General features: G+C 37.9%; 1 protein-coding gene across 2 annotated transcripts; it reads right to left on the bottom strand.

The window, feature by feature from the left end:
• Positions 1-77: 77 nt before the first annotated feature.
• Positions 78-25,935, bottom strand: capn1 (calpain 1). Of its 2 annotated transcripts, XM_083542737.1 has the most exons (22): positions 25,778-25,935; positions 19,923-20,328; positions 18,047-18,116; positions 16,668-16,786; positions 9,430-9,563; positions 8,186-8,354; positions 7,455-7,538; positions 7,147-7,232; positions 6,990-7,064; positions 6,313-6,473; positions 6,016-6,176; positions 5,910-5,921; positions 5,540-5,751; positions 5,168-5,207; positions 4,535-4,600; positions 3,668-3,725; positions 3,471-3,535; positions 3,041-3,109; positions 2,774-2,852; positions 2,506-2,622; positions 2,324-2,382; positions 78-1,563 (listed from the first exon to the last, which is right to left on the bottom strand). In XM_083542737.1, the coding sequence occupies exons 2-22, from the start codon at positions 20,172-20,174 to the stop codon at positions 1,537-1,539; spliced, it is 2,115 nt and encodes a 704-aa protein (XP_083398863.1). In that variant the 5' UTR covers positions 20,175-20,328; positions 25,778-25,935; the 3' UTR covers positions 78-1,536. The 2 variants fall into 2 exon arrangements, with proteins under 2 accessions (XP_083398863.1, XP_083398864.1); XM_083542738.1 differs by lacking the exon at positions 5,910-5,921 and having other exon boundaries at positions 6,007-6,176.

Genomic DNA, 25,935 nt, shown 5'->3' with positions numbered 1-25,935 from the left:
TTTATCTTTTTTTTTTTTCAGCAGGGCATCAATCGAGAACTCTGGTACTTCCATGCTCACCATAAACTGACAAGAACTGTATTTTAAAAATGTATTTATTGAAAACAGATTTTTGAATACATAAAACTCAGTATGTGTTTTTTGACCAGTCCACAGAGAACACAATACAGGCACCGGCATTAACAGGGCAGAATTAACGGCATGTCAAGGCAATAAAATATGAATCAATCCATTACATTTCTTCATATTTATCTCTGCATCCACATCTGCAGTCATTTCACCTTCGCCTGGTGTTTCACTTGAACACTCAGTAACAGGCACTTTCATTCTACTGTAATGTTCCTGCTTCTCCAACAAGTGCTTCTTATTCCGGTATGACAAAGATTCCTGATTTGTCATTATTGACTTTTTACATGTTTCTGGCCAAAAACAGCACAATAAAGACAAAAAAAGCACCCAAAAATCCCACACAGCCCAGTTCCCAAGAATCATAGTTCATGCAGGTTTTTGCAGTACATGGCCTATGACTACACAAACATCAAATTATTCTAATTGATATAAATCAATTGTTATATATCCAGACTGCGTTTCACCAGCCAGCACTATCTCTCACACACAGATATAACAAAGATCTAAAATAAAAGACAGAAAAGTCCCTTTATTACTTTATATAACACTTCCTTAAAGTAACTAGCTTTACTTACTGCATTAGTTAACATGAACACCCTCAGTAACATCAGGAACAACTGATGTATCTTCGATAAATCCAATTGCCGTGAGTGATAATTATCCAGATCCCGAAAATAAAACAAAGTCCTGATACATCGTATGTCCCCGACACTGGTCTCCATTTGCAAATACTGGACCTAGTTTATCATATACAGGGCTGAATACCTGTTCATTAAGGTGCTAAAATTTTACTCACCGATATTTAAAGGGTTATTATTTGGCTTGTTTGACTTATTTGGCGATTAATTAACATGAAAACGAGATGGTTACTTTGTCACTGTTATTTCTAGTGTATTCATGTGAAGGTTCCTGGTTTGTTCATGTTAAATAATGTCATTTACACAAACCTTAACATCACGCATCAACAAAATCCTTTACTATCCCTCCCACACACTGTAATACACCCTGAACAAGAATTTAATCAGAGATTGAGAGGAAGTGACGCATTTGAAACAGGAAGTAAAAACAGTCATCCTATCATTAAGCAAGAAGAGTATAATTGCTGGCACACGGCTGGTCAGAGAAGACGCTGTAAACACTAAACTTTTTAAGGCTGGGATTGATGATTGATGGCTTATTGTTTCAGATTAAATGACACACAGTACAGAGACTGGCTTTTTATATACGACACTTTAACCACTGCGTAAACCAGAACACCATTTAAAAAAAAAAAAGAGATTAAAATACTGACTGAAACCATCACCTTAAGCAATAATAAAAAAACAACTTGAAAAAGGCACTTCTGGACCAGACAGAGGGAGATTTGGGTCTCAGTGCAAGCAGACAGGCATCCAGATGTCCGTCTGTTCACGCAAACATGGTCAAAGTGATCCACTGAAAAAGAGAACAAAGGAAAATGAGTTGCCATGTATATAATAATTGCACAGTAGTATTATAGCACAGCACGGCTGAATTCTTTCACCGATTTGGATATGCCGGTAAGTTTCATTTTCACATAAATTTTCTGTAACAGCAGCTAATTCCGCAATTCCAGTGCTAAGCTTTATTTTCACTCGTCACAAATTCCACATAGTAACTCATTATGCCGACATATAATTTCATTATTCTCACCTAAGCGACATTGTTCTGACTTAGTATCTTCTTTTTTATTTTAAATAATGGCCTTTAGTAAGTTACAATACTAAAAACTTGTAGCTCAGGAGGTCTGTTCCATAAAACTGTGCCGTTTAACAAATAAAACCTATTTATAATATTTAATATGGAGATGTTTTCTGCATGTAGATGTTTATCTGACATCACAGAAGGTGGTCAATAGCTTTGGAACAGTTTGCAGGTTTTTCGACACAAAAGTTGCAAGACATTATTTCAAATTTGTCCTATTATCAACGGGAACAATACAAAAGGAACGAGAGTTTAGAGCTGCTATATTGAAAGTAATTATTTTGAGTTTGTCACTATACATAAAGACAAAGTATGAGGTTATTCCTTAATTAATAAAAAAAGATGTTGAAAATGGCTGTGGTATAAGAGAAATAAAACACTTTGATGGATGTGCTGTTATAGGAATGCAGTTTTACTCCTTACACACTCCACACTACACTACAGTCAGCTATCTAAATTAGGAAAATCGAACCTGGTTGAAGTTTAGGGAGATTGATCCATCCTTGTCAGTGTCTAAGGCATAAAATGTATCTGCAGAAAAAGAAAAAAGAAACAGAATAAGTATACTTAAGAATACTCTGATGCAAGATTTCACTGAATACAGAACTTTAAGGATACAACGAAATGACATTTGATTGTGTTCTGATTACTTACTGAACATGGTCTCTAGACGCACTAGGCAGATAACGAAGTTGTCAAAGTCGACGTTCAGGTCCTGCTCTGTATAGCGCAGAACAATCAGCTGGAATATATGGTTGGTAAGCTTGAATCCTGATGGGATAATAGAAAATGGTACAGATTAGGTATTAGATGTTGAATAGTTTAAGATTCCTGCAATTTTCTCTAGAGAGCCACAATTCCCAGCCTCATCCCTGGATGAACAGTAGTACAGGTAGATGGTTTAAAAGACAAATGGACTCACCGGCTGATTCGAGTGCCAAGCGCAACTCGTATGAGCTCATTGTACCAGACTTGTCTACATCAAACTTCCTGAACACATCCTGAGCAAAAATTAACCAAACTGTAAGTATTATTATTCAATATTTCCTCTATTTCATTCACAATACAAATGTTTTTGACATGAAATAAAGTGCTGGTCATGAACATTTGTGTCAGTAAATTTTTGATAAATGCACTATTATTTAACTGAGCTGGCTAAAAAAAAAAAAAACATCTTGAGCAAACTCACCAGATAATGTTTGATTTTTTCCCACAGCACATGGAACTCTGTGATCCCCAGCTTACCGCTGCCATCTGTCTGAACATGTCTGTTACAGACAATAACACGTCGGGGGAAAAGAAGAGAGAGAAAGCGAGGCTCGTGCAGTCTAATAAAAGGACAGACTCAACAAACATACACTACTGCCATTACTAACATTCCTACTTCCACTACTACTACTACAATTATTCCTACTACCACTTCTATGACCATTACTACCATTACTACTACCACTACTATTTTGAATATAAACACCAACACTACCACTACTACTGCCACCTACTTCTCCTACGATTACTACCTACCACTACCACTACTACTACTCATAATAATAATAAAAACATAAGCTAAATAAAAAAAAAAAGTAATATCTGTGTGAGAAGTCTTGAGGTGAGGATACATCCATGAGGTTGACCATACTGCGACACGCCTCCTGAGAAAAGCCGTCTGTCTTCAGATCCTTATCTATGAGAAAGAAACAGGGTTTAGATTTATGCACACAATACCTTTATCTTTACTAGATATTTACCAGTTTGCTAATGTGATTTGACAAAATGTTTCACACTGTACTGTTCACTGATCAGGTTTGAGACTCACGCTTCTTCATGATTCTGTTCAAAATGGTCTGGAGCTCTGTGACGCTGATTTCCATGTCCTTTAAAACACACATTCAATGTCAGATGCAAAGATATGAACTTAATTTGATAAAAATGAATACAGAATTTTTGCAGTAGTAAATGGTTATTTTTAACCAAAAGACATATTTCCTTTGCTAACTACAGGTCTTTCTGTACTTCTTTCTTTCTAAATTCGAGCTAATGCTAAATATGCACTTCTTACTTCTGAATATTAGAGTACATTTAAAGAAAGCCAATAGACAGTTTTTGGCTGGATGTAAGTTTAGGACAAATATCCCTCCTTTCACTTGAGTCGTTGTCGTCTTCTTTCAGATTCTCCCATTAGGGGTCGCCACAGCGGATCATCCGTCTAGATACCCCCCGGTCCTCTACATCTGCCTCTGTCACACCAACTACCTGCATATCTTCTCTCACCATATCCATAAACCTCCTCTTTAGTCTTCCTCTTTTTCTCCATCCTGGCAGCTCCATCCTCAGCATTCTCCTACTGATATACCCCATGTCCCTTCTCTGCACGTGTCCAATCCATCTCAATCGGGCCGCTTTCACTTTTTCTCCAAAACGTCCTACATGCACGATCCTTTCACTTGAGTATAATTTCTAAACTCTGTCTAACTACTCTTGATGAAACATTCAGGAACAGAAAGTGCTGGAAAGCCTCTAATAAACAGGCAATATTTTAATGAAGATATTTAAGATAATGTAATTTCTATGTAGCTGATTGTGTACTAAAAAGATTTCGTAAAATCTATACTGAGAAAATCCATAAATTATGAATAAAGAGCTGAAAAAACATTTAAGAAGTGCACATTCTGTTAATTCTTACCGCTCCCGCCAGCTGTCTGAAGAGACTCTTGAACCCGGCATCGATTTGACTCTCATCCAAATAATTCTGGCAAAAAGAACAACAAATTTAGAGAACTTGACCAGCATCTACTATGAACATACGCACTGCCACCTTAATGTCATTCACACTGCTTGCTGTGTTCACTTTAATAATGTTTGCACTGTAATTTAAATTCAGCTCAGGTCTGCTGGTGTATTAGCAATGTTTATAGTGTCACTAACACTCACTCACACACACACACACACACACACACACACACACACACACACACACACACACACACACACACACACACACACATATATATATAATGTTCTTGTTATCTATCTACTTTCTCTCTTCCTTCCTTTTATGTCCCTATTCGGGTTTCTCTTCTTTCAACCCCCTTCTTTCTTCTTCTTTTTCTATCTGTTTTATGTCTGTCTATCTATCAATACAGAAAGGAACACATTTTTGAGAACTAATTTGAGGAAACAAAACTGTACAGATTATTGAGTGAAATACTAAAATTAGTTTAGAAACAAAGACTAGGAAATATTTTGAACATGAGTTAAGTAAGTTTAACATTTGACCCCCTCCATGTTCCCGTTTCACTTGAGCTCTTCAACTCACCACTTTGGGAAGATTAGCTTTGATTTCATCATCCAGCTCCCTAAAGCAGGAGAAAATAAATTTGCTTCAGTTATGTAGTTTCTCAACCACTCTACACATGTACACAGACAACAACTGTCACGGTTAATCAATTAATGGGTATAATATTTTAGAAAAATTTGTCTAATAGATTTTCACTAGATAGGAGTTCTGTTTTAGTCCTCTAGCCTATAACAGTTCCTGTTATTGTCTGGTTATTAGTAAAAGCATACTTTACAGCAGGAAAGGAAAAGTATAATATAGTACAACTCAATAAAATACAAAAGCTGATATTGTTATAAGTAATTAATAATTGAAAATTGTCTCGTTCCTTTCCTCTTCCTCATCACTCACTCTGATTCGGCGGGTTTCTCAGAGAAGACACGCAGCACAAAGTCAGCCTCTTTCTGCGGCTCGAACGTGGACGGGACGATGATGTATTCTCCAGAAGGAAGGGCGAAGCGCGTGCTGACCTCACGCAGGTTGATGAAGAGCTCGGAGCGAGCGCTGGAGCCGTGTGTGAGGAAGAATTCTCGCTTCAGGTGAACTCCTGACTGACCTGCATACTGCCAGAGGACATGTCCATAAATTTATAGGTTCTGTTGACATCTGTAAATGTGTTTACTGACCTGATGTTTACTCTCACACACTCAAATTTCATAGATTATACAAACGCGAAACTCTCGATTCAAATATGAGAAAACTTCATAAGAGACGCTCTCACCTCTTGGGGAACCTGTAAGAGAGAGACAGATGGTAGTTGAGCGAAAATAAACTGAAATGATATTAAACAGCTTCATTTGATTTAGAGCTCATTAAGCAGTGTGTACCTCATATATTGCGAAGCCAATAGTCTCCATGTCTTTACCCTCTTTGCGCTGTTTCCTGCGGTCTTTCTGCATCAGAGCCACTAGGAAGGTGCACTTGTCTTGTCCTGCTGTATCCGGGTGCTTCAGGTTGATCTTGAATTGAGGGTTGAGCCAATACGTAGCTGCGGATTGTGGGTAAAATAAAGGAGAAGGATTAAAACTTAGACTAGAAACTTTACAGTGGTGACCATTTCTAATTGTGCTGCGCTCTCTCTCTCTCTATCTCTCTCTCTATCTCTCTCTCTCTCTCACACACACCTGGGTAGTTCCTACAGCCGCCAGCTGTGCTTCCTCTTCTCCACTCGCCCTGATAGTGTGACGTGCTCCACTTCTTCACCTGATTGACCTCCAGAGCATCCGCTGTCAGGTTACATATCTCCAATCTGCTGAACTCACGCAGAAACTCTTGAAACGACATCCTAAAGAAACAGAGAGATAGGTAGATAACACAGAATGTAGGAAATAGAGAGAGAGAAGAGGGAGAAAAAAAGAGGGGAAGTTATAGACAGACAGACGAACAGGCAGACAAATAGATAGACAGATAGACAGATATATACATACACACACACACACACACACACACACACACACACACACACACACACACACACACACACACACACAGATACAATGACAGGTTAAAAAAAGTGCCAGTTTAAAAAAAACAGAAAAGAGAGAGAGTAAAAACGGTGCATTAAATAGTTAAATGACGACAAAGAACAAATCATTACTGATTCACTGAGATTAGTATTAGAGCTAACTTTCATACATTACATAAACACAACAATACAAAATACCCATACACACACACACACACACACACACACACACACACACACACACACACACACACACACACACACACACACACACACACACACACACACACACACACACACACACACACACACACACACACACACGCACACAATTACCAGAACTCTCCATCTTCGCTGCGATTCTGCAGCCTGCTCCTGGTTGCAGAGTCCACGCCGTCCCACTCTCTAGCACTGAAAGCAGTACAGGAGTATGAGTAGCACTGAATCATCAGCACCCTGCCTTATGTTCTGCTTAAAGTCTTCTCCTTCTTACTTATCACTCCATGCTCCAGTCCACTCCACCTCTCCCCAAGGGTTCCTGATGCGCACCAGTTTAGTTGGAGTTCCTCTGTAAACCACCTAACACACACACTTTACTGTGTATATAGCAGTATAGCAAAACAGACCTACATCAGGGTCTTGGAAAAACATTAACGACATACATTTATACTGGTTACTACTGAACATGTGCCGATGCTGCTGAAATTCTTAACCAATTCTAAACCTGGGTTGGTGTTTTGGCTTTTTCCCCAAAATGCTTTTGGAGACATGTTAGAGGAAAAGGAAAACCCATTTACTCACCTCGTCCACTGCTGTCAATGAGTAGGCATGGCCTTTAACCAGCTTTTTGAAGGTAACAGCCTCCATGTCACGAGTATTGGAGATCTACATGCCAAAAATAAAATAAAAACAAAAAAAACGGCAACATGCCGATGAATGAATTATGAGATTTATTAGCAGTAACTGAATACAGGAAGTACAGGTAATTTCCCAAATTATGATAGAGATGCATTTCGATGAGCCCATCGTAAGTGGAGACATGGCCTAACCTACCCAGAAGTCTTGAGAAATATTGATCAGTATGGGGTAATATAGCGTAATTTGTCAATAATTTAACTAATTACAGTACATAGTTTAGCAAAAACAGAGCGTGTGGGCGAGCACCAGTGTTTTCAACTGAAAATACCTCCAATTAACAATTCAGCTTTTGAACTGTTTTCAGCTCTGCACCAGACTTTTGTCATGTTTCAGAAACAACAAGCAAGTCGATGCCAAACTACACAAACTATGCAAACTATTGTAAACTAGGCTCAAGTTCACTGCTCACATACTTTTAGAGATAGAAAGGATTCCAAAAATAGAGCTGTGTATCTTGTGAAATTACACATGCCTGACAGGAGACTAAAGATAAACACTAAGGTCTGCAGTGTGTTGCACGTTAAGGACCGATGTTGTCATGCCTGTTCTGAAAAGAAGGAAAAAAATAAAAAAAATTATCAGGTGTAGGGTGTGCAAGTATGTATTATACTGACGTCTATGGAGCAGCCCAGGAGCGATCCTCTCTCTACTGCCCTCCTTATGATGTTGAACAGATCAGAAGGAGCCTTGTTAAGCTCATACATCTCAGTCACACCACCTGTGAAGTCCTCAAAGCCTTCTGATGTACTGCCACCTGACAGAGCCTCGTAGCAGCCATTTAGCCTGACACACACACAAACACACTAAAATGAATGACATTTAACATTTGGCATGGTCACAATGCAGCTTGATAGCGATCTAGATGTAGATTTAGATGATTTACTGTGAAAACAGAGGCGCAGTGATCAGGAAAACAGCATAACACTGGACAGAGATTATGCTTTTATTACTGTATACTGTAAAACTAATCAGTACTATATGTACAGAATGTATGGTAAAATATACAAATCTTGACACCAGCACAAGACTATGTTTACAGCAAAGTGAGTCCTGGGTATAAAGTGTTTTTTTATGGAAGTTTGAATCTTGATTTGTTCTTCTTCTTTTTAAGTTAAACAAAAATAACATTTCAGAGTGATCATTTCACTGACAAACACAAACACTATGTGCTTGAGTACCTTTTAAAAAAAAAGGTGTAAGTCATTCCCAAAACAATCCAGAGCACCTCCACAGAAACAAAGTGTTTCAACCGAAACTTATTCCTTAAACGTAATCTTTTCATAGTGTTTAACTTGATCTCATTCCCTGAAGCAGAGGTGTGTGGTTTTAAAATCCGGCTTTTAGCTTGTAGCGGTATTTTCCAATGAACTTGGTCCAAGTTTCCAAAAAAAAAAAAACAATGAAAATAAGTCAGGTAAAACCTGTTATTAATAAGACTTTAGTAATTAGTCAGAAATAGTCCAAATAGGCATTAATTAGCAATAAAAAATTTTTTTTGTCAACTGAATAAGAACATATGCAAGATTACAATTTTTTTGTTCACTGTGAATTTGATTCTTGGACACAAATGTGGTCTCGTTACAGTGGAAAAAATAGATCATTAGAAAATTGGCTTTATATTCAACATATTCATCATGTCTGACTTCTTCCTAATGAATTACAATTGTTGCACAATTAACTAAACTGGCATTATGATTACTTTCCACAGCCTGATTCCCAACTCAGCTTTAAACCTGTAAATGTCCACATGAGCAAATCCCAAAGTGTTTCCTATCGGTGTGTATTTCTTTTGGTTGGTGTGTGTGTGTGTGTGTGTGTGTGTGTGTGTGTGTGTGTGTGTGTGTGTTTCTCATCTCACTTGGCATAGGCCTTTTCCACTAGAGCGCTCCAGAACTCGCCGCCCTCCGCCGAGTGCACGAACAGCAGCTTCCCATCTTTAACTGGCAGCCTGTCATCGATGACCACATCAACCCACTCACCAAACTGCCAGAACTAAAAATTAAAGAAAGAGACTATATAAAATAAGCCAGATAATAATATCCACCAGGTGGCAGAATACATTTGTGGAGTTACAGAAAACATATATGTATGGAAATGTGCAAGCAAAAACACACACACCCTGCATTTGCATTCTATCCAAACTAACACCCTTATGAATGTTGATTAACTTTCCAAGTATTGCCACAGAGGAGGCAGTTCACTCAAGCCAGACACTCTCACACTCATCTCATAATGAAATTTCACGATTGTGTCATATCAAAGCAGCTGTAGCTCAGATTTCACTCAGTTGGGCATCTGAGTAATTTCTGGAAAGCTTAATTCTGACCCTCGCATCTTGCTGTACTCTTCTTAGAATTTAATAAAATAACTCTAAAGGTTTTGGTGTTTGCACACAAATGTGTTGTTGTGTTTTTTTATATAGCTGAGACTGCAGAATTTGCCATATATCAAAAATATAAAAAAATAAAATAAATAAAAAAGTACAAAAATATTCAATTTTATATTTAATTTTATATTTTATTTATAGCCCTGAGTAGGCTATTTCACAACACAGAGCTTTCCATTATAGACACACTTTGTGCTGTTGCCTGAATGATTGACCCATCTTAGGACAATTAAGACAACCGAGTGACTCCTATACACAGTTTTAAAAGGTTTCAATGACTACACGATACATTGGGGGGTGTAAACTTTTCAAACTGTGATTATTATGTCTTCTGTGAAACAGGTAAATATCTGATCTAGCTTCTGAAAGGCAATATTAAATGTAAAATATTAAATATTAAACACAATGAAATTACGACATCATCTTGTTGAAAACGTTTACAACGCCCTTAATGTGTTGTGTTGCCTTTATGAGAATTTACGCCTTTTGTAAAACATGGTGAACGAGGTCCTGTCTCGTCCCTCAATGCGACAAGTTTATTTCAGAATATACATATAGCCGCTGTTCGAAAGGGATCAAAAACATAGAAGGTGCTGGCAAAACAAACAATGTGCAGTTCCTGGAAATTTAAGCAGAATGGACAGTTTAACTGGTCACAACAAACAAGGGACTCCTGAACAACTACCACAAAACATATCATTAAATTCAGCTATTATTGCTTCTTGAGAACTATAAATATATATAATCATCTACTATGTGTTGTAGTTTATGACCCAAACTTTATATTGCCCCAGCAGGGTTTGCCCTTAGTCTATGACCTAGCGAACCAATAACAGGATGTTTTTATTGATAGATCTGAAAACACTGGACTGTGTGTGTGATGTGAGGTAAAGTGAGGTGAAGTATGGAGGGAATGTTGGTTCGCAATAATTATTTTACATTTTTTGTTATTACATTAAATACAATCCATGACAAACATATCATGTGTACAACTAACTAACATGGTGTGTAATTTGTAAGGAACAAAACACCTCAGGACATGCTGCTAGGGAAAGATCTCTGCTACACCCAACATGTAGCAGAGATCTTTCCCTAGCAGCATGTCCTGAGGTGTTTTTGCTAGCAATTACAGCAACTGAGAGACTTTATGATTGTTTATTTATTTATGAAAGACATGGATTACTTTTCAAATGTTTATAATTACATTTAATCTTCAGGCACGGCCATGACACAAGTTTAGTCCTGTTGTCACTAACATTGAGCGAAATATGTGTGTGGGCGTGTATATTAGAAATGTAGAAAATAGTACAGTAGGGTGGCTCATATCGCAGCTCTGCATAGTGACGGGACTAAAGTAATCACACAATTTCAACCTCCTTGATGTACATTGTTAATTATTTTTAAAAATCTGTGTTCCGTCGCTCATCACGACTGAAATCGAAGCCTCTGTACCATACTGTACTGTTACTGTACTCTAATAAGATTTGTACCAAGCCTCAGCAGTGTCGGCCCCGACGTCCCTGTCATTAATTGGGTGACAATCGGATGTCTTTTTCTACCCTTTCAAAAAGGCTAATAAGTTAGTATTTATGATATAATATTTTTTTCCCGTCTATTAGAGGAATTGTCTTTACTCTCCTAAAGTTAATGATGCAATGCATTGTACAGTCATCATGCACTTTTACAAGGAACTTGCAAAGTGCAAACAGTCCTGAAGTGATCCACCCTGAAGACTTACAGGTGCCAGACAACCAAAAGCTACAACTTTACCTTTACACTAGTCCCGACTTCCAAAAATGGTACACAAATGATATAGAAAACAAAGATACACTTCTATATAGGCATCCATTATTTTATAAATTCAGAGGTAAATAACAAATCATTACAACTTGCAAATTCCCACTTACAAGGTAACAAGGGCTTCAGTACCAGCTAAACAAAAGTAAATCAAATTAAAAAACCTGGTGTAATGCTATCTTTCCTAATATCTACAAAAAATTATTTATTTAACCCTGTCAATAAAAGAACAAAAATATTATTAAATGTTGCTACTTGTCAACTTTAGGATGTCACATCATTCATTACTGCACCTGTTGTATGTTTGTGTGTGTAAATGGTGTCACACCCAGTAGAGTGTTAGAAGTCAAACTGGACTGAGTAGATACTAATGCTTTAAGTACCTTAATTCCAGGCTGGATTAGGGATTAGAGACACTGTGCTGTTTTCTTTCGTGTGTTTTTACTCCGTACATGAACTATTATTCTCAATCAAATCTCTAATCTGATTGGTCAGAACTTGTTGATCAGTTTTCTGTAACAACATTCTGTAATTCAATGCGTTCTTCTTTAATGAATAAAATAATGGTAAATTCAGATGAACAGAACACTGAGACTTGCTGTTGTAAGAGTAGTGTGGCCTCACATTGAGCTGAATCACACCAACGATTCATTTCCTATAAGAGATTTTCCGCAATGTTTTCTATTTCACGTAAAGGATATATCATAAGTCTGATGCCACTTGTTTCCAGATTTAAGATTATTTCATAATACCTGCCATATTATAATCATTATTAGTATCATAATTTTAATATATATATATATATATATATATATATATATATATATATATATATATATATATATATATATATATATATATATATATATATATTTTATATATACACAATTCAAGCTATCAGACATGAATACATACATTTTGAGAAATTCTCAATCTTAATATTAAAGTTAATCCTTTCATCATAATTGGAACTCAGACACTCAAATGCATAATTGCAACTCAGTCATTCCAAACCAGTTCCAGTACATGGTTAGTGAGTGTGTTCAGTGCTGTATAGGTGTACGTTATCTACATACTACACCGTTCTGTGTTCCTGCTGTACTACTTTCTATCGTTCCTTTCCTATTCTCTAGTTTTCAAGTAACATTCCTTCCGCATGACAAATAACATTATGTCTAAACAAACAGAAGTAATGTGCGCCGTGAAAACCTCCACCTCTTGAGTATCAGAGCAGCGGCTGTATTTTAACTCCAGTGTGTCTGAAGCTGGTGTTAACAGACTGAGCGAGTCGATAGGGGTGTTGCTAGGAACCTCTGGCTTTGACATGGTGAATTTCTGTCATGTCTCTCTCTCCAACTCTGACTGATCAAAGTAGGTGATCTCAGTGACGACAATGAAGAGGGAATTCCGGTCGACCTGCCTAGAAAAACACGACATTCTCCTACTGCTTTACCAATGCAAACACACAAAAGCACACACACTAACACACACTCTCAAATAAAAACTCCAAATGCTACACAAAGTGAATACCAGTTTTGTTCACTTTTCTTATTCAGAATCTGGGAGAAACACCCCAGAGGAGGACACACCCATATACAGCTACCTTCACACCTGATCTGAACTGTGCACACCATAAAAAGACCAACCCACACACACACACACACACACACACACACACACACACACACACACACACACACACACACACACACACACACACACACACACACACACACACACACACACACACACACACTAGTGGGCTCCACCCTCTTCCTCATGAAGCTAAGTGACACTTGTGTTTGCATGCAATATGAGATAAGAGAACAATAATAGGGAGAGGGAGTGACTATAGATAGTCCTTTAGACAAACATTTAACTAACACATACCCTAATCACCCTAATACCCTAATATTCTGTTAGTCCCCCTCAGTATTGACCAGTTGAGCATTAACAGCATTAAATTCTTTAACAGTCTGAGCTACTGGAGCTCATCTGTCGGATCAGACCACACGGGCCAGCCTTCGCTCCCTACATGCATCAATGATTCCTTCCTTGGAGCACTGTTTCTGATAGATACTGACCACAGCAGACCAAGAACACCCTACAAGAGCTACAGTTTTGGAGATGTTCTGACCCAGTCGTCTAGACATCACAATATGGCCCTTGTCAAACTCACTCAAATCCTTATGCTTGCCCATTGTTCCTGCTTCTATCACATCAACTTAGAGGACAAAATATTCACTGGCAGCCTAAAATATATATACCCCCACCCCACACCCTCCCTAACAGGTGCCATGATAAAGAGATAATCGGTGTTACTTAATTCATAGTCATAATGTTATGAGGTCATAATGTTATGCGTGGTCGTTGAATATAATGTATATGCGCAATCTCTTCGTCTCACACACCCTCATCCTTCTATCCAAAACCATCAACGAATGACGCAGTTCAAATGCAAAAGCTCAGATTTGAATTTGCCGCATTACAGAGCTAAACATTAATCAGCACCGCCTGCCTGCTGTTTCACTGGAACTCCCCCTAATGACTCATTCTATCCAGTTGTATTCCACATTTGAACTCATCACATTTTTTTTCTATTTAACTGTATTGTATTTGGTTCTCTTATATGCATTCTATTACCTGAAATTCATATGTATTCTGTTATTATTGTATTCTACTACTATATTTCCATTTTATCATTCCCATTATATTGCATTCTTTTTCGTTCCATTTCAATATTTTCTATTTCATTCCTATTATTTCCATTATATTCCATTCCATTCTTGTTAATTTAACTCCATTATTTTTATTTCACACTTCTATGCAAAATAAAAAAAGCCCTAAAGCCAAATATGAAGCTTTAAATATTCTGAACAAATTACGGGTCAGGAAATGAGCATGAAGTATAAAATAAAGGCACATGAGAATTAAGTATGAATCAAATGCACCCTTGAGAGCTCTTCTGCCTCCTCTTGCTTGTTAACTTTTGCAAAAAGTTACTCTACTCTTTTATGTTAATTATTATATAAATACAGTGAGGAAAATAAGTATTTGAACACCCTGCTATTTTGCAAGTTCTCCCACTTAGAAATCATGGAGGGGTCTGAAATTGTCATCGTAGGTGCATGTCCACTGTGAGAGACATAATCTAAAAAAAAATATCCAGAAATCACAATGTATGATTTTTTAACAATTTATTTGTATGATACAGCTGCAAATAAGTATTTGAACACCTGAGAAAGTCAATGTTAATATTTGGTACAGTAGCCTTTGTTTGCAATTACAGAGGTCAAACGTTTCCTGTAGTTTTTCACCAGGTTTGCACACACTGTAGGAGGGATTTTGGCCCACTCCTCCACACAGATCTTCTCTAGATCAGTCAGGGTTCTGACCTGTCACTGAGAAACATGGAGTTTGAGCTCCCTCCAAAGATTCTCTATTGGGTTTAGGTCTGGAGACTGGCTAGGCCATGCCCGAACCTTGATATGCTTCTTACAGAGCCACTCCTTGGTTATCCTGGCTGTGTGCTTCAGGTCATTGTCATGTTGGAAGATCCAGCCTCGACCCATCTTCAATGCTCTAAATGAGGGAAGGAGGTTGTTCACCAAAATCTCGCAATACATGGCCCCGGTCATCCTCTTCTTAATACAGTGCAGTCGCCCTGTCCCATGTGCAGAAAAACACCCCCAAAGCATGATGCTACCACCCCCATGCTTCACAGTAGGGATGGTGTTCTTGGGATGGTACTCATCATTCTTCTTCCTCCAAACACGTTTAGTGGAATTATGACCCAAAAGTTCTATTTTGGTCTCATCTGAGCACATGACTTTCTCCCATGACTCCTCTGGATCATCTAAATGGTCATTGACAAACTTAAAACGTGCCTGGACATGTGCTGGTTTAAGCAGGGGAACCTTCCGTGCCATGCATGATTTCAAACCATGACGTCTTAGTGTATTACCAACAGTAACCTTGGAAACAGTGGTCCCAGCTCTTTTCAGGTCATTGACCAGCTCCTCCCGTGTAGTTCTGGGCTGATTTCTCACCTTCCTTAGGATCATTGAGACCCCACGAGGTGAGATCTTGCATGGAGCCCCAGTCCGAGGGAGATTGATAGTCATGTTTAGCTTCTTCCATTTTCTAATGATTGCTCCAACAGTGGACCTTTTTTCACCAAGCTGCTTGGCAATTTCCCCGTAGCCCTTTCCAGCCTTGTGGAGGTGTACAATTTTGTCTCTAGTGTCTTTGGACAGCTCTTTGGTCTTGGCCATGTTAGTAGTTGGATTCTTACTGATTGTATGGGGTGGACAGGTGTCTTTATGCAGCTAACGACCTCAAACAGGTGCATCTAATTTAGGATAATAAATGTAGTGGAGGTGGACATTTTAAAGGCAGACTAACAGGTCTTTGAGGGTCAGAATTCTAGCTGATAGACAGGTGTTCAAATACTTATTTGCAGCTGTATCATACAAATTAATAGTTTAAAAATCATATATTGTGATTTCTGGATTTTTTTTTTTAGATTATGTCTCTCACAGTGGACATGCACCTACGATGACAATTTCAGACCCCTCCATGATTTCTAAGTGGGAGAACTTGCAAAATAGCAGGGTGTTCAAATACTTATTTTCCTCACTGTATATTCTATTTTTTGTATGATCATTCTATTTGATTTAATTCCATTCCATTTATTTCCACTATATTTCATTGTTTTTAGTTCTAATCTATTTCTTTTTTATCCTCTCTGATCCCAGAAATTCCTTTACCTTTCATTTCCTTTCCATTACATAATTTCTATTCTTTCTATTCCATTAATTTCACCATTTCCTGTTCATTTTGTTCTTATTTTCCCTCCAATTTTATTATATACAATTTATGCCATTTTTTTATTTCTGTTTGTGTGTGTTTACCTGGAAGTGAAAGATGCCAGCATATCCATCGCTGAAATTCTGCCCATGTGGTACCACACGGTGCAGCAGGTTATCATTCAGTGTAAGAGATGCAATAGCAGCCAGCAGCCAACAATCACCTGGAAGACACAAACACACACATTCAATGATCATTCAGTCAGGGGTTGTAATTATATGTAAGGGTGTGTGTTCACCTAATAGTCTGCTGTTCTCTTAGAAAAGAGTTTATATGGGAGATTTATAATAATTATGACCAGATGCAGTACTTAACAACTAGAAACAAAAGGCACATCTTGTTTAAGACCAGCACGACCAATAAAAAACATTTCTAAACACATACTGACTGGTGTATACATTTAGGATCCTGTAGCATATTTCTCAGAACTGGTGCAAGTCTACACTGCATGGGATGTATTTAGTGTTCTTAAACACACCAACAGTGTGGCTGGCCATCTAATGAATAAAACTACTTTTCCAAATGTCTTCTCCCTTTTATTGTTTACATACCACACTGTCTTCAGCCTTTAAATTTGGATGAACTACTACATTTCTAAATAAAGATAAAGCAGCTGGACAGCTTGGACCATGCCAAAAGAAAATTTGCTTATCAAATGATATTCAGCACCAAAATATGAGAGTAAATACGGAATCTGGGCTGAAAGGCAAGGCACAAAGTCAGTGATTTGGCTAGAAGTTAATAACTGCCAGGATTATAAACACGCCGAGGCAGGTCTCCAGATGCATAAACCTTAATTACACCCAAACTCTTCAGTTGTATGTGTTGCAGATGCAGGAGTTTTATTGCAGCTCAGAAACATAATAGGAAACAAAACAAGGATGGCATATAAAAAGTAAATATGATTGTTAGGTAATAATGTGAGGGGCATTAGTTTATTTTTGTTGGCATTGTGTGTATCCAGTTGTCTTGTTAGATTAAAGAATCATTGCAAATTTATACAATGTTTTTCTGACTTTATCCTACGATAAACCATTTCTCTCTTCCATGTGTGACCTCTTCCATGGTGACTCCACTGCCATCAACAGGGCTTGAGAAAGTCCATTATTCTGATAAGCATAAAAATGATGCTGATTTAATGCTCTGGCTATCAGATCCTCACTGAACACTATAGGAGATTTTGGGTGATGAGTTAACATACTGTATTGTACCACTCTTTTGGAAGATGGATGTTCATCGTTGCATGAATACAGTTCTAGAGACTTGCAGAATGTTTGCCAAAGTGATCCTGAAGCTGTTCTGCAGGATTGCGGTGGAACCAAACCTTATCTAGATGCTTTACTTTTGTTTTCTTTCAGTTTTTTACCCAACTGGATCTATATTAATCTTTCCGGTTGATCGGTCATTACTGTTGAAGACTCACCGAGTGCTCCCTGACAGATATCTGTGCGAGTTGCTCCATCCATTATGAACTGGGGACGAGAACAGAGCTCCTGCAAACCCACAAAAAACACACAGTTCTATACATTAAAACACACGTAAGCAAACAAAGACACACCACATGGTTGGCCAAACTGTTGAGGAACAACCGCAATGCTATGACAGCAAGAACACAAATAACCAAGTCTGGTTTATGATTCATAAAAGGTTTTAATAAGAAACACCTCAACCTTTCAAAAGTTTTGAATACATTTCCCTAAAATTGGTAATCGTATGTAGAGTTATTATCAGGATCTGGATCAAAACCTGATAGGGTGTTACCTAAAACTGGAAAGTTTATTTCCACATTCTTTCTCTTTTTATCTTTATTTTATTGAACCATATATCTCTGCACAGGAAACACAATAAAACAGAAGCACTGTTAGTACAGTGTCAGCGGTAGAAATAGGTGCGTAAAGTGTGTGAATTCTGGCTCTGTTCATTCTTCATCCACTACTTCAGTTCATAACTGAACACAACCTTTATTGGTATTCCATTTTCCAAAACAAATCATCCTTGTTTAAACCACTACGATCAAAAAGTTCAATAAATGAAAGCAGAAATGCTTTGCACAGATCTATTTAGTCCCGCAAGTTTCAAACGTGCCTGCTCACATATACCCTAGTGAAAGTAAAAACCTGCCATTTGTACAGCTTATTTTTATTGTGTCCTGTGGGATTTCCCTCATGATTCATTCCTCTAGTCTCAAGCAGGCATGACTGTTTCTGGAAAGCTTTAAAAAAATAGTGTATCAGTTTGCAAGGCAATATCTGATATTCAGTTATCAGTTATACTCTCTACACTATTTTTATCATAGCTGCAGAATTAAATTTCCCCCACCACACATTTCTACTGCTGAAGAGAGTGGAAATGTTCAGTAAAACCCCATCTCACCAAGTATTTTTTTATGACTTCCTTATAGGTTGGACACTTGTGTAAAAGGAAGCATTAGCCAGTCCCCTTATACCCTCTTTTACATTTTCTTAGAAATGGGCTACAAACCTGAATCATGGTCTGATTATTGGCACTTAGCCATCTCTTAGCCCTGTTGTGGCATTTCTGCTCTCAAATTAATTCCACAAGTACTCACGCTAAATCAGTACCATCTCTTTTGTTTTCCCACAAATCACTTAGAGCTTGGCATGAACCACAATACACACCCATAATCTGCCTTCATTCTTTCCCACACTCATCTATAACATTAAGGCAGGTCTGAATTCTAAGAAAGAAGCAGATGTCATAGAGCATCAAAAAGCAAGGTCTTCAGCAGGTAAAGAACAACCAGAAATTAAGAAATAAAGGTGCATTTACACCAGAGTAGCCAGGACCATGTGTACATGTCTGGACCAAAATTCCAGGAACCTTCTGCTCCAGTGTAAATGCTTTCCTGCAAACCAGGATCTATTGAGGCAGCGCTTAGAGTTGATGTTTTCCAGTCACAGAATGACTACATTTCTTACTCACAATATGTAAATACTGTGCCAACAAGAATACATGTTATTTTACACAGGTAATGAGTTAACATCACATTCATATAACAAAAGAACACAGAACACAACCCCTTAATGTCTGATGTGCTGTTGTACTTAAATGATCACAGAGATCATCTGGAGTGTTTGAGAACCAGTTAGCTCCTACAGTTTCAAAACCTTGGTGGAAATGTGTGTAATATGAACTGTATACAGGACAATCAAAGATGGCTTCTTGTTTTGCTGCTGTCTTCTCACACTTCATATAATAAAATATTGTTATAATTAAACTAGCACCATTAATTTTTTCTTCATTTAATTAAACCAGTGTTTGAGTCTATAGTTCCTTACCGGTGGCCTCATCCAGCGCACACCAGCTGTTTTGGAGGAGTGGGGCCCGAGCTCTTTAAAGCCTAGTGATGAAGCGCAGGCAGGGAAGTATGAATCCTCAAATAAGGTCCTGCTCTGCAAGCACTGCGCCTTCAGCATTTCATAGTCCTGCCCCAACAACTTGACAGCCTTATGATTCTGGCCCAAGCCATCATCGCGATCCCACTGACTGCGCAGCTTGGCCGCCATTCCTGAAGCATACATAGGCTCCATGATTGCTGCAGATTTGAGATGTCCAAGAAAATTGAGCTGGAAGTTAAGCTAATAAGGATTTAAATGGCCCTGGCGCTGTTTCAGGGAATGACGGGTGAAGAAAAAGCTGGAGGCTGGTTCATGGAGTGGAAAGGTAAAGGCTGGTCCTGAAATCCTAAAAAGAGACAAGAAGACAGATGACTAAATAGTTAGACGTTACATTGACAGTTCACATGAACACTGATTCACATTTATTAAAAAAAATTTACTAAATAAAAAACCACATATAAACACATGAGGAACTTTATGTCTGCTTCTTTAAGCCATACCCCAAAAAATTAGCAAATGCCAATGGGTCTGAATGCAAACTTATACAATAGGTGCAATTTCAATAGAACTGTAAAAGCACTTGTTTTCGTACACACACCTTCGGCATGCAAAGCAGTGAATTTTATAAACTGTGGAAAATGTTGTACCCAGTAGCCCGGGGCAAACCCAAATTTCATACAGCATTTACATATATTAATTCAAAGACAAACAATACAATACAACTTAAGAGCTTTACTACTGGTAAAAAGTTCAGTCTTGCTTAAGGGTCCAATGGGTCCAACATCATAGCTATATGAACCAAGCCAAACCTTAACAGCTAAGACCTTCATGCACCGAGGTTGACTAGCTTGGGTACATCTAATAATAAGACTAAATAGGTTTAGTATTAATAGTTATACTGGCTTGCATAAGTATTCACGCTACTACACCTTTTCCCTATTTTGCAGCATAAAAACCTGGAAATGAAACTGCACTTAATTGGGATTATATGTCACAAATCAAGATAAAATAGTACATAAACCTGAAGTGAGCAAAAATATAAATGTATTCGCCCTTCCATCTCTAGAATACAGGACAGTTGAAGGCTTCTGAACAATATAGCCTCAGATTGTTGTTCTAGGCTCAGAGAAGTGGAAACCAATGTGATCTTCTGCTTCAACTGATTCACCCCTAGGTTTGATGTTTTGTTTATGCTGAACAGAGGTAAAGAGTGATTATTGCAGTTACAGCATACTTTCTGGCAGCTTTAACCAGTCAGGCCATTTTCCCCAGATATTCCCTTGACCTCTCTCATTACCCAGGAAACTCTTCAATTCTGTACTCTGTCTAAATTCTCAGAAACGAGCCCAGCCTTCGGGGATCAACACACATGCCACATGTGACCCAAGTCACAGAGATCACACTTTTCATTCTGATGTTTGATGTGAACATTAACTACAACTCTTGACCTCTTTTTGCAGAATGATTTGCATTATGCTGCAGCCACCTGATTGCCCGATTAGATAAGTGCAAAAATGTGCAAGTGTATGTTTTTTTTTTTTTAAGAAATTTGATTGCAAGTATAAATTATGAAGCAACCAGTTGCCCACCAGTCTCAAAAATTATTGAGATGAGTACACTTTGATTAGTTGAACTGAGTAGATTTTGATTCCTGGTATGCCCCAGAGTGGGTTAGATAGAGAACATACTTAAACAAATAGCATAATAATCAACAAGGAGCTGTCAAAACAGACCCAGGACAAATCAAGTCATGAAAAGTGATCAGTCAGGGTTTGCTTATATCATAAAATTCTGCAATACACCATCAAATCCATTATATAAAAATTTACTTCTTAGGTGAGGCATACAACAATGCTAACACCAAGCCTCATTGTAGGAATGGTTCTCTCGTTGCTATGTATATATACGGTTATAGGTAAACAGCCTTTATAATGCTATTTACTGACCACCGAATAGATAAAATAAATCCTACTGACTTTCAGAAACAAATTTTATCTTATATAAACACTTACACAGATGTTCCAGTTCCATACACTTTCATAAAAGATGTATTCTGACATTTGGTGAGAACAATTCTTACAAGCTGAATAATTTATTTTCTTCATAATACACTTTTTGCAGACCAAACAGCAACACTTCAACTGAAAATGAAAAGAGAAACTAGACTGGGTAGAACACTGCAGTTTTAGCATCCTTAGCTAGCTAATACAGTCATAATTTGTTTTTTTATGTAATACTGTTTAATGATAACAAACATAAAAAAATGTAATCTAATAAACGTCTTCTTATAAAAGTCTAATAAACGCACCATCTGGTCGATGGTTTAAAAAAAAAAAAAAAAAAAAAAAAAAAAACACTCCCTGGCTGAAACTTTGTGTTGTTGCACTACAGCCACTCTGAACATGCACACCGTGTATCTACAATGCATTGAATGTGTGAATCCTGGTTATTGCGAGTATATTTGTTTATGTAAACTGGCTTACACGTTATTACTGTGTTTGAGTTGTGCGAGGCTCTATGTTGGAGCTGAAGGAGGGACTTCATTCAAGCCAAGCCTGTTTTTAGAGAGATTTGTTTTTTGCTCATTCCCCTCCTCCTTGACCCATTTTGTACAGCCAAGACCTGACATATGGATTGATTAGTCACTGTGCAAACTGCTGTGCAGTGCTGAGCTGGGGTGAGCTAGTGAACTCCTCACACAATGCCAAACAGCTAAAGCAGCTGGAAGGGTGTGGCCTAACATGGAAAAAGTGCAGTAAATAGTTGCCATGTCTCTGTGTCAGAGTGTGTGTGTGTGTGTGTGTGTGTGTGTGTGTGTGTGTGTGTGTGTGTGTGTGTGTGTGTGTGTGTGAGAGAGAGAGAGGTAGTGTTAGTTTGAAGCATGTTGCAGAGTACTTGCACAATGAATTTGCATCAGAATCAAGTAACCCAGCAGCAACCTGGGATCTGCAATGAACGCCATTTATTTATGTTTGTGCTCCTCTGTATTTTCTTTCTGACTCTCGCCCTCCCTCTCAGCTCATGTTGCAGACATTTTTTTTTTCATTTGTTGCACTGGTTCTTATTGGCTGAACAAAACCAGGAGGCTTAGACCTCAAACCACAGCTTCTCATTACAGCAATCGCTGTCATGCAACCTTCTACACAGCGTCACATGATAATCCCCTAAACTAGATTTTAATGTCTGATCACTTGGCTTGGATAAAGAAAATGAATCAACTCATCACTTAATTTTTTTCTTTAAAAAAAAAAAAAAAACGGATAATGATTGCGGTTGTAATTGTGGCACAAAATCTTTACTTTCTAATTAACAAAATACTATTGGATGGCATTTTATAAGCTATAAAAAAATATCTCCTGTATATGCAATTCAGCAGCTGATGACACCACACTGTTCTACACTATAATCTCCATTCAGCCATAATACAAAACAATATTCCTCCCAGTCAAGAATCTACGTTTTATTCATTGGGATTTTGCACAATACTATGAGAAATTTTTCAAGGTGCAATTACGAGAGCAAGTTTAGACACATTGCACAACCTCTGATATACATATATATATATATATATTCACATACACACACACACACACACACACACTGGGAGAGCAGTACAGGTTTTGAGACAATGCAAGCTATAACCACAAAAGCATTGATTATAAGCAACATGCCTGTACGAGTGTGCAGCAAAATAAATGATTCAGTCATCTGCTAAAACAGGCAGTCTATAGGCCTGTAGGGCATCTGGTCTGATAATAGCTTGTATATAATGATTCCAGGCAGCTGTGTCTTTAATCTACAATCTGGCTAATAAGCTAAACATCATTAGATAATGATAAACAATGTAATAATAGATGGCTACTAATTATAAAATAGATGGACACCAGTACACCAGTTCATGTCCTGGCTTGCATAACTGCTTTCAGTTAATAACAACTGGTGTTCCAAAATTAACACTTGCACCACATATATTTACGTCTACACACAAATACACATACACACGTGTGCACAGAGATCAGTGCATCCATGAGATGGTGTGACATTTCCTGGATTATAGGTGTGTGGGTAAAGTTTACTTCTGGGTGTGGACTCTATGCAGCTTAGTCTTCAGGCGAAAACGTTGCAGCAGACTTGCGTGCACTTGTAATCCAAAGACGAAACCAGTGTGTACCTCTTCCCATATTAACATTCACAGAATCCAAGAAATGGCACGAGCTTGGTCAAATGAACTTCTGCCTTTCACTGTAATAGTGGTTGATAGTCTAGACAATATTTTATCCTCTCAAAAACTCGAACTCTCCTCAGAATTGGCATCAATCCCAGGTCTTTGGTTTGAACATGAACCATTATATTCATCCTCATTAGGATCAGGAATCCAAGGACCTGAGGTGGGTCTGGAGTGGGAAAACACCCTGAATGTGGTAGCAGTCTCTCTCAGGGCTTTTATGCATGCATAAAACTGATGACAAAAACCAACCACTTATTGACGAACAGTGTGCGTTTATTCTCCATCTCGGATTTTTTGTTACAGGAAAGTGGTAGCTCAGTGGTTAAGGCTCTGGTTCACTGATCGGAAGGTCAGGGGGTTGCCAAGCTGCCACTCCACTAGAATCTCAACATCACTGGGATATGCGAAGAAAGCTTTTAACTGTGCTGTAATGTACATGTGACAACTAAAAAAACAAGATTCATCTTATCAAAAAGGGCAACACAAGCCCCAGTGCAAGACAAACCAGAACTTCCTTCAAACGGTCTAAATAGCATTAAAGTAATACCCTGTTAACTGTTCCAACATTTACAAAAAGCCAGAAATTTCATGTAGTCAAATTCTTTCAAAATTTCAGCCTCATTCTGCTTTAAAAATAAAAATAATCCAGGGTGGGTGCCTTAATGCATATTTCTGCCATTAGAAGTATTAAGCAACCCCATAATCTTTCACATTCCTTAAAAACAAACAGTTGCTGAATCCTTTCCACGTCGTGGGCGTGAGCCGATACTGAGAACTGTCACGTGTGCTCTATTTAAGTGATATATTAACTCTATTGTCTATAGCTTTTTACGCAGATCATCTGTGCCGAACAGCTGTTTGTGTGTCAAAAGCTGCAACACACAACTAATGCAAGCCCACACTTCCTGTTGAGCTGGTGATGCATAAACTAAAAGGAAATGCGTATAATAATCGTGTGTGTTTTTTGATGATACTGTGATATGACATGACAGTAGTTGTTGTAAAAGGATATTTTTTTGGAATTGTGAGACATTACAGTCATACAACACTGCCATGTGTGAGGGTTCCTGTTTAAAAGCCAGTCAGGCGTGTGCAGTAGAGATAAGAAATGAGACTTTTTTTTAAGTTTAATATTTCCACTTCCTACGTAATATCCCCTGATAAACCGAAAATGGACTGAAGGATGAAGACTGAGGACATGAACCTCTTTTTGATGCAAAGCATCAAAAAGATGCTTTGCATCTTTGCATCTTTTCACCTTCCATTATATTGACTATAATGATAAAAAATCAATTATTAAATTAAAGTATTATATTTATTTTAAGGAGGTACTGCCAAAAGACAAGCAAGATGTCCATGCATTAACATCAAAACAGGCATTTCTCTGGTTGCATGCAGTAGATGCATAAAAATATGGAGCAAATGAAAGGGATACTAAGTAACTTTAAGTCAACACTGGATGGGGAAAAGTGGAAAAATAGCTAGATAGATTAACAAAGAAATAAATGCATAATAAAAACACTGCTATGAAGTTTTTAAAAGCACACAGCCAGACAGAATAACTTACCTAAGGCCTCTCTGTTGCACTTTTCTGTACAAAAGCGCTGATAAATGCTGGATTTTAGGTTTTATGTTTTCATTCGGACTCTCAGAGATTTCCACTCCGCCTGAGTCAAGCCTTACTGCTGTTAGTACAGCCCAGCTCCGCGCGCATGCGCAATCAAA

Source organism: Silurus aristotelis (assembly GCF_946808225.1).
Source record: "Silurus aristotelis genome assembly, chromosome: 5".
NCBI lineage: Eukaryota > Metazoa > Chordata > Actinopteri > Siluriformes > Siluridae > Silurus > Silurus aristotelis.
Note: the sequence above shows the minus strand (reverse complement) of the source record. Positions and strands in the feature narration are given on the sequence as shown.

Excerpts from the sequence above, each read along its gene's own strand:
- capn1 (XM_083542737.1), bottom strand. The coding sequence starts at position 20,174 with ATGGAGCCTATGTATGCTTCAGGAATGGCGGCCAAGCTGCGCAGTCAG. Across the intron at positions 7,233-7,454 it reads CATTGACAGCAGTGGACGAG|GTGGTTTACAGAGGAACTCC; the intron begins GTGAGTAAATGG and ends TGTGTGTGTTAG. Across the intron at positions 1,564-2,323 it reads TCTCCCTAAACTTCAACCAG|TGGATCACTTTGACCATGTT; the intron begins GTTCGATTTTCC and ends TCTCTTTTTCAG.